The 19,105-nt window shown below is 37.3% G+C and overlaps 1 protein-coding gene across 1 annotated transcript in view; it reads left to right on the top strand.

Annotated features, from left to right (window-relative positions):
* Positions 1 to 19,105, top strand: part of CFAP47 (cilia and flagella associated protein 47) — a 329,354-nt gene that overhangs the window by 233,925 nt on the left and 76,324 nt on the right. Inside the window, exons 54-56 of the mRNA XM_075033536.1 lie at positions 3,811 to 3,922; positions 10,184 to 10,288; positions 14,650 to 14,806. Of these exons, the coding sequence (XP_074889637.1) occupies positions 3,811 to 3,922; positions 10,184 to 10,288; positions 14,650 to 14,806 (374 nt within the window). The remainder of the gene's footprint in view (positions 1 to 3,810; positions 3,923 to 10,183; positions 10,289 to 14,649; positions 14,807 to 19,105) is intronic.

The following is a 19,105-nucleotide window of genomic DNA, read 5'->3' as shown; positions in this document are numbered from 1 at the left end:
TAAGACTTTCAAGAATGCCAGAATTTCAGTAGTGCTCTTCCACTTATTACCTCTGCTTAGTAGTAGGTTCTGTGGGCACGCTGCTCTTCTGAATGCTAAATCCCACTTACTTCTGTATACATTATCTTTGAATAAATCTCTAATTAATATATGTTACAGACTTAGCAAAAACTGTTGTTAGAGAGTACAACATGAAATTTTACCTGATTAAATTTCTGTGAGTGAATATATTCTGCTGTTCATGTATGATGCATGGACCAGCGTTAACTGGCAATGCCTTTGTTACTATATTTTCCTAAGGAAATCAGTAGGGCTGTCCTTTTCCTGGTTTTTACTTTAAAATTCTGGGCTGACTGAAGTAAAAACGTAATTTTTCTCTACTATACAGGCTGACACTGTTAGGAGTTAGAAATCACTTAAAAAGTTTTCATTCACAGTATCTGGCATTCAGAATTTTCTCCAGCATTCACTACCTGTGAACTACATGCACACGTGATCTCGCTGAGAATGGCAAGTCATCCTTTCGTACTGCAAATAAAATGTATGTTGGAAAGGATTAACTCTGTTAACTACAACACTTGCCTCTCAAAACTACCATTTCAAATTCATTGGTTTCCATGTTTTATTTTTTCAAATGAAATTTCTTTTCACTTTACAAGTAGATGCATGTTGTAATTCCTATGCATATGTAAATGAACTCATCTGTATCTGCCCTGGGCAGATAGTGGTGGAAGAACAAAGAAGTACTATTTAGTTTAATTAGTGGCAACAGCAGCAACAACAATAATGTATAACAAGAAATTAACAGTAGTCTCTTTCATGTATCTTTTTATATATATATATATATATATTATAAAAGAGCGTAAAAAACCCAACAAACTTCTTCCTTTTCTGTTTGCAGTATCTGCCATATTCTTGGTTTCTTAAAGTCTCTTGCTTTTTGATCATTTATTTCCTTCAACACTCTCCTTTTTCCAGAAATGTATTTCTATCATGTCATCAACATAATGTCCTTATCTTGAAGTGCAAAATTTTGGACAATGGCAATTGATGATGGCATTGAGGCTACAGTTGAATTACTGAGAATTACTCTACCTGCTGAAAAGATGAGATAGTCCAAGTAAATTGGCTGCATTAATGTATGCTGAATATGTAAAGGCAATACAGGTAGACTTTTATGTGTTGTCTGTTTAAGAAAGGTTTCAAATTATTTTCGTTTTGTTATGAAAGGCTGCGCTTCCTTACTATGTTCCCAGAGACGTGGACTGTAAATGTCTTAAGAAGTTTGAAGCATTTCTGGTTGGTGAAGCTTTGTAGTTCTTTAGGAGACTAACTTCCATTCTACCACCTTTTCCTTGAATGCAGAAGACACATTATCATATATGATATCCTTCTGAGAATAATGTTTTTCGTTATATGCTCACTGCATTCTTTTTGCTATCATTCTGAAAAATTTAAGAAATTATGTCCTTGAACTATCACTTGGAACTGGATTAGGAACCACGAACCCATTGATACACTTAGAATCGACTTCTAACCAATTCTTGAAAGAGAAAAATTCTAACAGTTTATCTTTAAAACCTTCTTCAGATACCCTAACGTTCTGGGTTTATCACAGTCAGATATGCTTTTTGTTTCTGTCAAGGTAGATTCAACACATCCTGTAGCATATGCTTCTAAACAAGGAAACCTTTTCCTTGATATTCTCCATCTTCATTTATCCATCCTGTTACGGGCTCCACAGTGGAGTCATTGAGGATGAGTCAGTCGAATGATGTTCACAGTGGTCTTGGATTTACTGTCATACGCAACAACTTTTACTAGCATAACCACAGTAGTCAGTCTGTGTGGAGTGGCAGAGGTTCTGAATGGATTTTGATCACTTGAAGAACCTCTAACAGTCAAATAGCGGCTTACTGAAATTTCAGATATTCCAACATAGTTTTCGCTTTGACAAAGTATTATGTATGAAAGAGGCAAGACAAAAAAATAAAGGCTAGAGATGGTAAATGTGAAAAATGGGAATTATCAAGTGAATCTGAAGTTCTTGTGTGAAAGTTTCCTGGTATTTGTCTACTGTCTGCTGTTGAGACCTCAGTGATACAATGCTTTGACAATGTTAGTCAAACCCAAGTCTGCCACTCAGCTGCTGGGGATTTATATCACTGCATATGTTGGAAGGAGCCTGCCTGCACACAAGTTTTAGGGCCTGAAGTTACAGTCATAAAGCTTGACTGAAAAACATTCTCTTCTGAATGTTGCTTTTTATATTTTCTTTCTCCTTACTGATTTAGCTATGATTAACTGACTAATTTTTTCCAGAGGATAAATATGCGGAACAATCTTGCAGTTGACCTGCCACAACTTTGACTAGAGGGAATATCTATTAGGTAGATAAATTACAGCAAAACCAATATATGTATGTCATTTTTCAGACTTTTCTTATTTACTGTTTTCACTGATTCACCTTGAGTCTCTTTTCTGTGTCCCTTGGTGTTATAACGAGATTGTGATTTATGGTCATATATCTTTGTTAAAGGCAAATAATATATTATTTTGATCAGAATAGAGGAACTTTGGGGAGTCTTATGAATTCTTTTGAAAATTGTGCTTCTTATTGAAGGTATCTTGTGTTTGTTTATTCTTTAATTGGAAAATAAAGAAGGACAGCCTCTAAAATAGCTGATTTAAAGCATAACATTTAGGCAATCAGCATACTCCAATTTTCTTCTGGGACAGCCACAATACTCATTATAATACATAATCTACATGTGCAACATAATGATTTACCATTATTCTATAATGAACAATGCAACAATTGTACAAAATGAAACAGATTTTTGAGTCCATGCAGAGGAAGAAAGAGGAGGGAAGCAAGCAGAACCTCCACTGAAATGGTTGGTGTGGAACACTAAGTTTGTTTTGAGATCTCAGGGTTACAAGATGATCAAGAAGAATGGTTGCCTAGTGGCACTACATCAAAAGCTATTGGCAGCACCACTTAATTACAAGCTTTTCCTGTAAACCGTTGCTTAGACTAAAAGGAGTTACAGATAGCATTTATCTGATTACCTTTAGTTTCTGTCCACTGCTTTTCCTGAGGCAGACTATGAGTCCATGGATAGACTACAGAATAATAAGGCATACTTAAAATTATTTTACTTTTTGGAACCAAATTTTTTTGTTGGCCTTGGCACTCTGAATTATCTGTTTGACTAAAATGTTTTATTCCAAAGTTAGATCTGCAGAAAGTAAGGAAAGAAAGGCAAGACATAAAGCTGCAAATTGGAACCTAGGAATAAAAGTGAAGCTGTGGTATCAGAGACACTAGGATTCGTTTCCACATCCTCCTATCTAAAAGTTAGGCATCAAGTTTAAGGCATTAAGTCTAGGCTCCTCCTGTAGACCATGAAAAGTGATTCCAGATCTTAGTGATCTACATTAAGACCAATTCTCCCTGAAAATATTTATCTCCTTGTTGGGTATCAAGGGAGCTAGACAGTCCTTTTAACCAACTAACTTAAACTAACTTCCTGGCAACTGAAGTACAGCAAGACAAATTCTGCCCTTATGAATGACCTGAGTATTAGAATGGTTATTGCTACCAGTTTTTATTGTTATTAATCTTTATTAATAATATTAATCAATGCTGTTAAATATGTGTCCATACTAGTGGCAAAATACGCAATAAACCAAAATTATTCTTTCAAAAGTACTAGTTTTTCAAGAAAGAAAACAAGTGATGAATAATAAAATGCAATGGAAGAAGCTTTATAATTAATAGTCATTACATATATGTATTTTTTCCAGATGGGCTCGTATATACATACCTCTCTTCAATCCTACACATGAAACTCTGGAACTTGAAATTGTTAACAGCAATCCTAGCAATTTTTCAACTGAGACTGATCCAAAACACCCTGTAAGTAAGATTTCTGTGCTTTTACAAAAGTGATAGAAGAGAGCCTTCTTTTCAAAACATATTGAATTGTGTATCATACTGTGGGTTCAGAACACATAACATAGTCTCAGGAATTAGAGGCATTGTAAGTATGTATTCTAGAGATTTTATAGTTTAAGGATGAAAACAATTAAACTTGAAGAACAATGCAAGTTGAAGTATAGATGTTTTTTTTCCCTGGAATGCTTTGTGGAATGGTTTTGAGAAGCACTGCAGTGTTGATTGCAAATAATATTCAGGAGATAATAGAAGAAGAAGTTGTAAACAAACCAGCTGTATTAGAAGCTTCACAAGTTTCTAAGAATCAACAGGATAGCTAGGTAAATATTTAGGTAAGTAGATAAAATGCTAATGTAAGAATATAAGAATATCTCGTAGTCCTGGCAGTTATAACCAATCTGCAGAGGCTATGAATAATAATTTGATCAATTTAGCTGCAAGGAAACTTCATGTACCTGGAATACCCGGAATCATTTTATTCTCCAAACTCACATTTACCCTGAGACTGATTTCTACTGAGAAAATCTTCATCCTGCTGCTATTATGTACACTACTTTTTCCTCCTCCATCACAGAAGTTCTTCCATCTTGCTGCCAAACATTTTTGTCCTTTTGAGGACTGAAAGTTATATAGATTTCATATTTTTATTGAGATTGCCTAGAGTTCTAGATGGTCAGGATTCTGAAAAATATTTATTATTGACCATTGATTACTAGTTAATAGTGCAGGTCCTATAAAGAACACTTTGGAGGTTGCTAACAACTTATGCTATTAAATATGTGTCCTTTTTATGATGGGGAGTTGAGAGAAGGGAGGACGGATGCATGGAAACTCTGGTGCAAGGGGTTAGGGGGTCCTCTTGTTACGATGTGAATGTAGAACCTTTAACGTGAAAAAAGAAAATGAAGAAACCTGTTGCAGACAGGAAAGAAATGGTAGTTGCACCTTTTCTAGACGTGAGGAAGATAATACAGGGAAGACATACACCAGAGCTGGTTTATTTGTGGAAACTGGTATAAGGGTCAGAGAGGGAGGAGAGGGGTATTGTAATAAGATCCTAAAATAAAACCGAGAAGGCAGAAAATGGATTGTATGGGGAAAAATAGAGGAACGCTATAAAGTCATAACGTGCACTTTTGGCTTTCAGATACTAAACAGCTTTCAGCCTCCAATATAGCAGTACAACAAGACCAAATATTCTTAAAAGGGGCTCTAAAGATAACAGCAAAAGATCACACTTATTTACTGAACTGCCCTATATTTTGTATACATAGTATTACATTAAATTAATAGTATAAAACTTGAAGTGTTTATTTTAGTCTGTCTTTTATCTAATGCATAATAACACATCTTCATACATTACGTTAAAACTCATCAAGTGCTCTTACTAATCATTTCATCAATTGGTATTTGAATAGGAGCTAAGAAACATAATGGATGCAACTATATTAATCATCTAGGAGTATTACACATGTTATGTTTAGGTCATTGGCACAGAAGCAGATTAGATTTAATTATAGTGACTTTTGGCTCCTGCAGATTGCATGTTACCTTGTCCAGGAAATTAAAAAGAAAATAAAAAAATCTTCTCCTTCCAGCTTTCCTAATTTATCACCAGAGATTCACATATCACCAATAACTACATTACATTGCTTAGGAAAAGACACATTCAACACTACCTGCAGTAATTTTCTTTCTTTTCTTTCTTTCTTTTCTTAATAGAATATTCAGTCCTATATGTCGTTTATGCATTGAATTCCAATTTACAGCAGTACTTTCAGTTAAAGGATAGCTTTGGTGAATTTGCTATAAGCAACTACCTAGTATTTATTTCATGTGTCTGTTCCTTTTTGAACTTGTTTCTTCCATTGCAGACCCGTGTTTGGAGAAGTACTGTGATTTCCTTCCCATTTTGATAACAAAGACGGGGGGTGGCATTTAAATACCTGCTGCTTCTCCTGAATATATTGCATCCTAGGTTTAGTCCCTCCATACAGCACTGCATTCAAATTCCAGAAGTTTACTACTAGTTCTTATAAACTGTAACCTGTGTTTAAGGTATTAGTTTATATTAATGCCTGTTTCAATCTCTTTGTGATGTGTGGCAGAAGTTTCCCATCTTAATTATTCAAGTTTCTGCTCTCTTCAAAGCAAATAATGCTTTCTTGTCAGCAGAAAAAATCTGGTTTGAGCAATCCTCAGATGAAATGCAGCAATAAAGAGCAAATTATTAGAACAGTAGTTTGAAGATGGGATTGTCCAATTAAGATAGGTAATGTTTGAAGAGAATTAGTAGAGTAATTTTAGTATTATGCATATTCTAAATCAGTAATTTTAATATTTCATATAATTATTCATATTTGTTTTTATGTCATCTAAGATACAGAACTGTTGAAGGTATTGGGCTGTCAGAAAATATCTCAAAAGGATTTGGCAGTCACTGAGTTATGTTAGATAAACCAGATTCAACAGAGATTTCAGAGAAAATTTTATCTTTCCTGGAGATAATTGCCGAGGATATTAACCAAAATTTTGACTAAAATTTCAGAATTTAAACACATTCAAATATCATATATATCATACTTCCATGTGTGTGTCAGTTTGTTTGAGCTTCAGTTTGCAACAGAAGGCATTACTGAAATACTATAAGGGATTATTTTCTATAGATCTGATTCAACTTCAAGTACTGACATAATTAGAAATAGGCTTTCCTGAGGTCCAGCTGAATTATTCTCAAGTATTCCTGAACTTCTGGGTGCTTAATGAAGTCTAAATGAAATTCAAAAGCTTTAAATTTCATCAGCTTCATGTAAATCAGAAGCAGCTCCATTACCTACTTTGTAAACCGATGAAAATGAGAAAAGTATACATATCTTGTTAGGAGCTGTGCAATTGTAGCCTGAAACAGTTTTAAATGGAATATACCATGTTGGTTTTCTTTCAATAATTTGATAAAAGTTTTCAAGGATTTCCATTAATGTGATTTGGATTCTTATGTCTTTTTTCTTTCTTTTTTTTTTTTTTTTTACAAGTTAACACCTAATTTTTGTTTCCCGTCTTGTCAACCTTACACTGTATGGATTAACTTAACATCTTTATAAATGCTTCCAAATTCTCTAAAAGTTGGAACAGAAGTGAACTCCCATAAGTTCGCTGCAAAAGTCCTAATTTGTTTTTCACTAGCATGTTGGGCATTATGAGTTTCTGGGGGAACAGTCATTGGGATGTTGAGTTTCATGTTTCTTTCCTAACCACAGCTTGCTTTATCTCTAGTAGAGAAGGAGTCATGTTCAGCATTTAACACATGAAAATTATCAATCATCGGTATTGCTATGTTCCCCAACATACTTCTTTCCCTCTATATAAATACATGGACAGATTTCACATGTATGTCTATTATATTTATACACACATATATTTATGATGTAACTTAAATGTACAAAAACCTCTTACAAATGGGGTATTGCCAAAAAGAAACATGCTTTCACTGTAAGTCTTCAGATTGCTGTTCTCCTGGCTTATAGCTAGCCTAAACCTTTTTCTTGAAGCTGCTTCCATCCTAATTGGCTATCAAACACAATTTTTTGGGGAGGAAAAATAACTTAATAAAGAAGGGCTGGCAGAGAGGAGTGCAGTCTCAAAGTCTCTGTGGGCAAGCTTTATTAGTTTCTTAATGACCGAGAGTATTGTTTTGTGCAGAGTAGAGAGTAAACTTTTAGATTTAATGAAAAATTTCCCTCCTTTGTTGGATTTATAAGAGGAATAATGTATGTGTATTTGCTCAGTCTTCTTCAGACTTGGTTTCTGTATTTGAACAGTTATATCTGAGACCTGATGGTACCAGTGTCCTTTCACATGAGTGTCTTGGTAGACACTTGTTTATTTAAACAAAATGAAAGGCAGGGCATGGTTTAACTTTAGCATATTTTATCGAATGATTGTGGCAAAGTATAACCTTCTTTAAACATCTTGTTAGTGTTATTTCTCAATTCTAGTTTTTAAAGCAATTTATTCTTTGGTTTTCAGTAGAAAGTAAGTTCTTTTTTTTTACCCAGCTCTTTATTTCAAAGAAAATTACTTTCTGGATACAGTAGAACATCCTACTGTGTGATATAAAATGATTTTTTAAAAACAGATCTATAACAAAAAATAAAAATCTTTTCTGCTTTCAGAGCAGGCAGTGTGCTGGATTATCATAACTCCGTGTTGATTATTTAGATTCATTGTGGCAGTGCATTTTCTGTGTAATGATAATATGTCAAGTAATGCTTATTGAAAATGGAATTCCAGTCTGTTTTCATCTTTATGGGAGAGTTATTATTCCAAATAATGTAGATTGCTTAGTGAAATTACTAAAATTTTTAAAATTTTATTTTTAATTTCATTATGTATTTTTATGCTGTGACAACCTGTATTTACCTTGCTTTTTCATTTCGTTCAAAAGTATTTGGGAGGGGGTAATCATTAAGGTTCTTTCTCCATTTGTAAGTGTGCATTTGATAAATGGGGCTGGCTGGTTTGGACAAAGTAGGTAGGAACTCGACTGCAAATGAAAGTAAAAAGTCTCAAAAAAGGTTTCTGGATACTGAACATGCCCAGGAACTCCCTGAGAAATGAGCTGCTCAGGCTCCTTTTAGATGACGAACAGCTAAATGAACTCTGGGCAGTGGGGCAGGTGGGAATGGAGGTGGTTTGTAGGAGGTGTCTCTCCCCAAATCTGTTATTCTGGGTAATACAGAAACCTTACAGAGGTGACAAGAGGGGGAAGGTGGCCGTTGACTGCTGGTGGCAGTAACCACCAGTAGGAATACCCATTGTTGAAGGTACACCAGCATCCCAGTCCGTAATTGTGCCGGTACCCTATAGACACACTTAGAAGCTGACTGGCAGGACCAGGATCCAGCTCTGAGACGGCAGGGAAAGCCGTGGGGCAGCGAGGAAAAGCAACATAAACCTCATCAGGGGCCTCTGCCCTGAGCTGGGAGCGGACACCTCTGGCCCTACTTCACCCTCTGGGGTCTCCAGTTTGGCCTCAGCGCTGAGGCCATGGCTAGCGGTCCTGGTGCCCCAGTGGGCCCCCGTCCCCGTCAGGGCCCTGCTCGCTGTCCCTGGATGTGGTGGGACAGGGTTACTGGTGGAGGTCCCTGCCTCGCCATGCTGTAAGCTCGAGCCTTCCTCAGCCCTGAGCCAAGCACTGCATCAGAGCCCAAGCAGTCAAACCCCGGGGGTGGGAAGAGGTTGCAGGGCTCGTTGGTGCAGTCGGGCATCTTGCAACCATTAAATGTAGCAAACAAAAAAATGAATGTTTTAATAACTCCTGTTCGCCGCCTGTTAGTGGCTTATACTTCCAGGGCTGACATTTCCTTTATAAGAGGGCTTGTCGGTGCCAGCTGTTGTAGGTTGTTGTTTTGACCTTTATTACTTGTAAATTATATTCATTTTATAAAGTACAGCACAACTGTCCATAATTCCAATCAATTTTCTTTTTCTATCTTCTTACATGCAAACATTATTTAAACAAGTATGATATTAAAAGGCTAGTACTTTTTTTTTTTAATTAAAAAAATAGACACGGTAATTGTGTATTCAGTGATTCTAGCTGATCATTCCCTCAATGCATTGGCATTTTTATTATTCATAATTCTGTTCTTTCACTGCTTTTCTAGTTCTTAAAAACATTTATGACCCCATTGTAGTCAGCTACTTTGCTTTTCCCTGTGCTATTGAGACTCGAGTAGTATACTTCAGATGAAGAGAAACCTAGCAACATCATTTACAATGTTAGTTTAGATAAAGGAAAGCAGAAGAGAGACGAAGCACTGGTTTATTAAAACCTACCATGTATTTCCCTTATAAACCAGTTCGTGTCTTTGGAGGTCAATTTGATAACCTTTTAGTGGCATCAGTACGATCAGACACCAAAGTCATGTTTGAATGGTACTTGTGAGATCCGCTGTCCATGTCCTTGGAGCGATCTGTAACACCAGCTCTGTAGTTTCAGGGGAATGAATGTGCAGTGACTGCCACGAAGACCATTTACTGCAATACACTTGCTGCCTTAGCAGCCTATGCGTGCTGAGGGGACAGAATGCATCTGGTGGAACACATTAATCACGTAAACATCAACCCTGTAGATACAAAGCACAAAACAGAAACAGACTCCAAAAATTGATTTTTTTTCACCCCCTCTCTTTCCTTTGCTTCTTTCTTGTATTTCTACAGCTGATTGTCGCTCCTCATTCCACCACTGAAGTACCTGTGCAATTCTGTCCGTTTGCCCTTGGAAGAGACAATCACAAGGCATCAATAACCTTCAGATGTTCACAGGTATGATACTGTGTTTGCTGCCCACAATACTTGGAATTCAGATTAGATAATATTTTTAATAGGCACGTAAGTAAGGGTTTCAGTCTGTAGGTCAAGTTGAAATTTAATGGCTGGATGCATAATGAAAAAGCAAATGCAAAGATGTTCAAAAGTTATAATTTGTTTTAACCTTAGTTTTACACAGAAATTATTCTATTTACAGTATTAAAATGTGGTGTAATGGCCTAGGAGCTAGAATAAGTAATGAATAATTTTAGCTTTCTTGGTAATTAGTTCTGCTGTTTTTAACACCAGAAGACCAGCACTTCTTAGCATTGTGACCTCTGAAATTAAATTTCTTGATGTTTTTCCCAACCCAAAACAAGATTAAATTGTTTCATTTTTTATCTGATCTGAATTTTGGAAGGTCATGCACTTGAAAAAGTGACTTCTTCCTTTCAGTTTATTTGAAAATGGTTTTTACTTTGAGCATCTTAGAATTGTTGACATTTTTTTCTGTGAATTTTCCTGATTTTAAACAAGTAAATAAAGAAACATGAGTCATCAACATGACCTACTAGCTGATTAAAAATTACAACTGGAAACAAAAAGGAAAACCGATAATATGATGTAAATGACATTTAATCACATGAGCTGTGGTTGAATGAAGCATTTGCTTTCTGTGCAATTTCCTCTCTGTATTCTTTTTGGACTTTCAGATATCCTAATAGACTGCTGACCTGTGAATTACTCCAGTGCTACCAGGAGTTTTCAGTAGTGTTTTAAGTAATACTGCACAAGCAAATTTTCTTTTATATGAAGAAAACAAATAGTGAAGGAAGTGATGTGACAATTTTTTTTCCTGATGAAGTATGTGGAACAGACAGGTTATTTGTAGGTGGTGTTAACACAGCGTTTATTTTCAGGATCTCTCTTCTTAAATATTTATTAAGGATAAAAACAAGGAGACAGCAATTCTCTTATGAACAGTATATATCCAAGGCCAGCGCAAGAGGACAGAATGTCCTTATATTGTCTGGATCCTAATGGTACACAGAAATCTTATCTATATTTAAAAAAGAAAAAAGAAATCCTTCACCAAATACAGAAGGAATAAAACAATAGAATGATTCATTTAAACCTTTCAGGATCAAATTGAGCCCTGCCACCTGAATCTTCTCATCCAGTGCATCTCCTTTCGAATAATGGCAAATCTCCAAGTTTTTATCTGCAGTGAACTTCAGTCAGTATCCCATCCTTCTATCTGCTTTGTCCAGACCCCTTTAACCGTTTCAGTATATTGGCATAACCTTTGTGCTCTTTTTATGCCTGGATCTTTTGAATTTTGTAAGTTTTTTGTTCATTTTCATGGCTACAGTCCTTACTAAATTAATCCCAGACTATTTTGGTTTGCTAATTGTTATACTGATAGCCAACAGTGAATATTTGCACACATGTAATTGCCCTTTTTAATGAAAACTTGAAGACCATTTCTCATCAGTGGAGGATGCCTCAAACAACTTTTAATGTAATCCCCCCACCCTGACATTGATTTTCCTCCCTTGATTTCTGTGATTAAATATATATCTGAATGGACACTTAAGCCATCTGATGGCTGAATAGCTGACTAATCTAAAATCAGTTAATGACAGTTCTTACAGGATAAGCCTTAACTATTTCTGATTGTGCTTCTTTGCTGAACTGAGAGAAACTGCTCTGTGCTATTACCTGCTTCATTTGTTTCTGGTTTGAAGCTGTATGAAGAGCTCTTCACAAATTGAATCTGAGTTTAACTCTAATCATTGTGAAAATCTGAAATTAAGATTGTTGGGACAGCACAACTGAAAGGTCAGCTTGAACCTAACCCACACCCAGAGTTCTAACCTATCTGTATTATCGTATTTTACCACATTGATAGCATCCAGGTGTAATGCAGAGTATTTAACAGTAGTAAGTAATATTAGAGAGAAACTGAGCCCAATATTAGAACCTATCTTGTATTATTTGCCTTAGGATTCTGGGTTTTTTAGTCTTTTTTTCCTCTTGATTTCTTGCACTGAGCATACATGATCTTGAGCTCCATCACAAAGTGGGTCAGTGAGGAACAGTAACTGCAGGTCAGGCAAGGCAGGCCTGTCCTATAATCTGTATAATTTTTTGTTTGTCTTGTTTTATTTTCCAGACTGACCGCTAATTTTGTTTGGCTCCTTCTTAGCTGCTCAGTTTGACAAAGTTTCAGTGTGTTGTTTTAAGGGCGCTCAGCACTTGAAGCAATGGCGTTCAAAATGGCTCTGCTCGTTAACAACAAAAAATCAGAAGCTCAAACTTGAGCTTTACAGCTCACCTGCCCAAAATATGAACATATGCACTCCTTCCACCCCTGCACTGTACCTCAATGTAAAATTACTTGCTATGAACAAGGTGGCTGACACAAATTTACAGTGGGCATGAAAAGCAGTTAGACTAATATTGCCTCGTAACCTCTGTGTTAAGAGTTTTTTAAAAAAAAATTTATTGTTACTGTCTAAGTAAGCATCAAGTATCAATAACAAGCCGGTGTAGACCGCTAATAGCTTGACACATCCAGCTTTCTGAAAACATGGTCTGCTGGAGTGCTCATGCCTGTGTTCTAGTCCTTTGAAATAAGCCTACAAAGTGTGCTCAGCCTTTTGTTTACATTTAAATTCTTGAGGCCGACGTGGTAAGGAAGCACACGAGTCAGGAACACAAATGTTATGGCATACTGGCTTGGCAACTGTTAGGCAGTTTCTTGTTGACTACGACCAGCAAAGGGGCTTCACCAAAAAGTTAGTCCTGTGTTGCTTCAAAGTCTGTATTCACCTTGCCGTCAGAATCTGAACAGTGAGCGGTGGTAGCCTCCTGCTCATGAAGCTGTAACCATGAACGGGCTATGTTTAAGTCAACAATAACAAAACAAAATGTAATTTTAAAGGGAGGTAGTTTTTAAATCTTATTAGTCTGAGTAATGCAGAAGTTCCTGCAAACCAGGTGTTATAAATCACTGTTGAAATCCTAAACAAAACACAGGCTCTACCTCTATATTCTGACTTTTAGTATTGGGTAGTCCCTACATCAGTATATAAACAGTTCTTCCATCTTTTTTTTTCTTTTTTTTTTTTTTTAAAATCAAAATCCTGTAGCCTTGGATGACTTTTACCAAAAAATTTCCTTCAGTAAGATTAAGATGTCTTTTTTCTTGTTGGATTGAATGGTTCTCTGTAAAATTATAATAAAGGCATGCAGTTTTGCTGTCCAAAGCTGTTTTCTGAAGACTTACGATGCGCCATTTTATTTATCCCTGTTTATGCTGAGAAGTCTCAGTATATTAGTCACTTTTTACTGTAGGTATTTTCAGATTTGTTGTTAGATTTTTGAACCCTGTCTATTACAGATTTTCCTTATTTTTTTTCAGACGGGCTATGCAGAAGTAAATGCCATGTTTCAGATAATGAAAACAGTGTTTTGATTTTATTTATTGTTTTCTATTCTCTTTGTGTTGCATACCTTTTTGAGTGATAATGAACAAAACAGATCAAAGGGTCACTTCGAGCAGTTTGTAATAAGCCTCAGATTTTAGTCTGTATTGTTATTATTTAAAGGCAGCAACATGAATGTACAAATTAAACATTTTCCTTAAAATAATGGTAGTATCTTTATATTTACCATTCACCTTTGCTGCTTATTCACCTTTAAAGGTTCCATAATAAGTGGCATTATCAACATCACTTTTTATAACCTTAAAAGAGTAAATGTGGGGCAGGCAATTCTTTGCTGTCATGCTGAAAAAAATGATCAAATTTAACACATTAATGTAATTATATTTTCCTTTTTTTTCTGCTGTGGTGATAATCTGTATCTACTAGTTCTTTCCAATATTCTCAATTCTTCTATTCAGGGTGTTTAATGCTCTTTATTATCTCTGGAGTAACAGTTTTAGCTTTTTGTGTCATTCTAGTGCTGTCCCATCAAAGAATTATTTTCCTTCTTCCTTCATCTTCTGAAGAGAACCTCTCACTTTATCTGCTTTCAGGTTCTAATATACATGCTTTGAATTGCCCTCTTGCAACCACCTACAGCTTTCCATTCACTACACTGGAAGCTCTGAGGAGCTACATGGAAGTTAAATACTCTGTGCTCAGAGTAGCACAGAAGTTAAATGCAGAGGAGATGTGAACATCTCCCAGACTGGAACTACTAATTTCTAGATAGCAATACTTAGAGTAACATAACAGCTTGAGAGAAGGAGAAAGAAAAAGAGAAAAAAAGTGTTCAAGACACATAGAACACTAGAAGAAAGAAGTAGGCAAAATGCCTTAAAATGTACAGAGCTGATAATAAATAATGACACGTTTCATTTACAGCTTAAAGAGTGGATATTTTACCTTTTCGGTACTGGTCTTCCTCCTCAGCTGATGGAACCAACCAGCATCAGTGCATGCATTGGCCAGCATTCTTTTGTCATCATATCCTTCAAAAATCCAACTCCTGAAAACGTGGTCGTAGATGTCATGCTGACAGGTACAGGGGTTTGGATTTTTTTGGGGTGGGGAGAGGAACTTAAGCTCCTTGGGTTGCATTAAAAGTGTGAGTGGCTGCAGTTACATTTACCTTGTGCCATTTCCTGGCAACAGAGATATTGTGTATTATTCACGTCCGCCTTGAAAAGCTCTTTAGACTGTGCTGTGGGAGCTAGGAAATAACACAAACCTTTAACAACTGTTCACAGTAAACCTCTTAGCTCATACAGCTTCATGTATACATGCAGCTGGTTGTTGGCTGTGGACTGCGCTGTAGCATTTAGGCAATAGGAGACTCCTGGGGTGTATTTTGGGAGCTGTACGTCTAAGCCAAATAGCTAATGTTTTATTTTGGTTTTGTTCTTCAGTATTTTCCAAAATATTTTCTATTATTTTGTCAGATTCTAGATAGCTAAAGGAGTTAGTAATGGCAAAATATTTGAGTTTTTTTTCTGATTGACCTTCCAAGCTAGTATGTTTCAGCAATATTTTCAAACACTAAAAAATAAGATCCAGAATTACCAAAGATCATCAAGTCACTGTCCACACCGAGATTTCACAAATGCTGTAGAACTCATGTGAAGTCCCAGATTCTCCTTGATGACTGAAATTTACTCTGTGAAAGAGCAAATTTCACTCTGAGTAAAGCAGAGAGCTTTAGAATATTCTCTGAATCTCCACCTAGTCCAACATAACATGTAGCATCAAAAAACAGGTACCAAAGCTTTTCCTGCTATCTATGTATAACAAAAACTGAAGATAAACCTTCCAGTGGCCCCAGAACACACCCCATGGATGGGGAAACAGAATAGCAAAATCAAACCTCTGCAAAAGTAAGTTTTAAGCCAGGTTTACACACTCACGCTATGATTTGGGGTTTGTGGCACATAAAGTAAGTGAAGAAATGTGACTTAAAAAACGTAGATTCATGTTTATTTGTTGTACTGAACTCATGCTATTTAATTACACTTTCTGAGATGTGAATTAGAAATACAGAAATACAGCTTTGGCTACATATGTAGTTAATATACAGAGGATTTTGGAGATTCTTTTACCTAAATGGTGCCTGGTCAAAAGCATTTTTGGTCTCATGACTGAATGCTCTATACTTTTGCTGACCAAGTTTTTTTGGCAGACTTGAGTGCTGTTTCCCATGTTTAACTGCTAAAATATTTTCACTCACAACTGTCACAAAATAGAGTCCATTTGTAAATGATCGGACCACTTCTGAGTTTCTGTTGATGTACTCTTCTGGACAACAGTGAAGGAAGAAGCAGCATGCAGTGGATCCACTGTTTACAGGCTAAGTAAATCACAGCCAAAATTTGCCTGCTGAGTAGGGGACCTGGCAGAAAGGGGAACAGACCGTGTCCAGCGTCCTATTTATCTGACACCTAGGCACCCTTAAGTGACAAGGAGCATTGCAGACTGGGTTTGCAGACAGTAACAGGGCAGTTGATGCAGCAGTTGGCATTCAGTGCGCATACAGAAGGCTCAGAAGTGCTGCTCATAGTCGAAAAGGACGCATAAATGTTGACAACACACCACAGGAGCCACTCTCAGGCGCTGGATGGTGCCATCATTACTTCTGTAATCTAAACGGAAGTCCTGAGGGTGGATGCTACAACCCTGGTCTGAGGCAGTCGGGAGTTCTCAAGGTTTCTCCCTGGCACTGTGCTATGAAAAGCAACAACCTCACCAGTTAGAATTGTGTTCTGGAAGAATCCCTGCGGTGCCAGATGCAGGAGCTTTATTGCGTCAAGGTTAATGAACCAAGAGATTGACGGGATCTTTGCAGAGACTCTGCAGATACAAGAGCCCAAACCCTTCAAGGCTGAGAAGTTTGGTGTGACCAAAAGAAGACAGAAGCATCAAGAAGACACAGAGTCCCAGCAGTGGGGAAGTCTCCATTTCCATCCGCAGGTGTTCCTCTAAAGAGGAGGTTCAGAGTTCTGGAAGAGAGGAAGGAAAAAAAAAGTTCCACTGAGGGAGAAGAGTCTGGGCTGAGCATCTCAGTTTTTTCGATTAGAACCAGCACTATTAAACAGGAAACAATGAGTTTCCTAGTGGTTGAATTTTTCTTCCTCCATGGAACAAAACCTGCCAATTTCCATAACAATGTATCATCTCAGGAAGTTTTCTGCTTTCCTGGAGCTCAAATCTGAGATGCTGCAGAAAAGATTGCCAAGGCTTATCTGACCTTGCAGTTACTATACCTTACTGTTCATTCATACCGCAAATACATGGATCTATACTCCCTGTACAGCCAAGGAAACATTGAACAGATTGAAGGAGACTAGAATGTTCTGTGGGCATTCTTTCCTCAAATATTTGTGCATGCATTTGCATAGAGCTTGGGCAGCAAAAAGGAAAAAATGGGAAGAACAGCAATTCCAGGGCAGTTGCAAGGCTGCAGTGTGATCACAGTCGTGAAGACAGTCAGTGACAGTGTGTGCAGTTGGAGCATGGTTGTGGATGGGTGCAGGCTGTTTAGAAAGGATAGAGAGGACAAATTTGGTCACTTGTATAGCTTAGGCTTCTGTGACCATAAGATGATTATTCATGCTTATTCAAGTTTCTGTACACTTAAGTACAGAAAGGTACTCAGAGCTGCATCAGTTTTGCAGAAAATTTATTAACAGCTTAGGAGTGAATTGTCTGATTACTTAGGAGGACTGAGAATTTCAGCAGAAGACCCGATTAGCAGTGCAGGGACCCTCTCGGTGAACTAACATACAAAAAGGAAGCATATGCTGCTGTGGATCCGGTGCAACATATATGGGCTAAAGAAACACCTCTTATATGTGGCACTAAGAATTTATTAACAGTCTAATCAACGTCTTAGGTCTAATCAAACTATAAATGATGAGATATTATCAGTCCAACTACAATGATAGTAGCTGTCAGGGAGCAGCAAGAACAGGCTGCTCCACAAAACAAAGACAGACAGGTGCCAAAGGTGACAGCAAGACTGGCAGAGGCCTTTCAAACAGCGATTGCCATCCCACAGCATCAAACCAAGAAGACCATAGCAGGTCTGGTGGCAGTAACCAATTTCAGCCAATAATCTAGTGACTGACAGCCAAGTCCACGGTGAGAAGGCAAGTCTGTGATCAGGCCAGGAAATCAAGTAGGTTGGGCTTGGCAAGAGGTATGGCCAGAGGCAGCATACCTAAGACGTAGCTTGGGCAAGGACCGACAGCAGCAGCCTGAGTTTAAATGCAACTCAAGCCAGTGGGTGGAAGCCCCAGAAGCTACTTGCTCACAATTTAGCTGTTTTCACAGAAGTCTGTTACCAGATTGTACAGCTGCACCGTATCAGAGATCTTGAACACAGGCAGCTACAGCCTTGTGTGTGGAGAAGAGGTTAGAGAGAATTTCGGAGGATGGTTATCGGCTGGACGGATAAATTAGCATACATCGCTCAACTCAGGGCCCTGGCCACTACTGCTTTTAGTCCAAATTATCCAATTAATGCTAATTACTGCTGATATATACAAATCTTCTCATATCTACTTTGTATTACTTCACAGTAAATTATCAGAGAGAGTCATCAACATCTTAGGTTCTTCACTGGGAAGGAAATGTTGATAAAATGCCAGTTTCTTCCTTCTCGCTCTTGGAGCTGCTTGGTGTTATTTTTATATGTTTCCAAAAGGGTCTGTTGTGACACTTGCTTTCTTATTGATCCCCAGGTTTGGTTCCACAATGACCCCTTCATTTTGTTAGGTATTTACCATATATTGTATGATTTCTTTAGGATAATACCACAAAACTATATATCACTAAGCCAAAGCTGAAAAACAAATAAGGCAACAGTTGGCACTTCCAGCTATGTGCTATTACAGCTAAAATAGCTCAAGTCCAAACAAGGTGTGACAAGTCCCTGAGGCTTTGCACTGTTGACTTAGTAAAAAGCCCTGTGGCCTGTTACTAGCAGTGGCAATAATGTATTCCCTGCACTACACCTAGATGAGGTGGAAGGAAGAAAAGGTAAGAAAAGGCAAATGTAAAAGTACCATGAGCATACTTAGCAAAAAAACCAAGAAGGCCAAAGCCCATTAGGTGTGACAACTTAACAGGGAAAATATAGGCTCACAAGAAGGGGTTCTAAAGGTACACTAGTTGCATAAAGAAGCTTAGGGAAAATGCAGACAGGTCCACTGATGGATGGGGGAGAATCAACTAGTTACAGACAATGCAGAAAAGGCTGAAGTGCTCAATGCTTTTCTTTGCCTTAGTCTTTGCAAGCAAAACTTATTTCCAAAGCAGCATGTACTGATTTGGTTTGAAGGGGAGA

Source organism: Buteo buteo, chromosome 8 (genome assembly GCF_964188355.1).
Source record: "Buteo buteo chromosome 8, bButBut1.hap1.1, whole genome shotgun sequence".
NCBI lineage: Eukaryota > Metazoa > Chordata > Aves > Accipitriformes > Accipitridae > Buteo > Buteo buteo.
The sequence above is the reverse complement of the archived record's forward strand: the minus strand, read 5'-3'. Positions and strand labels throughout refer to the sequence as shown.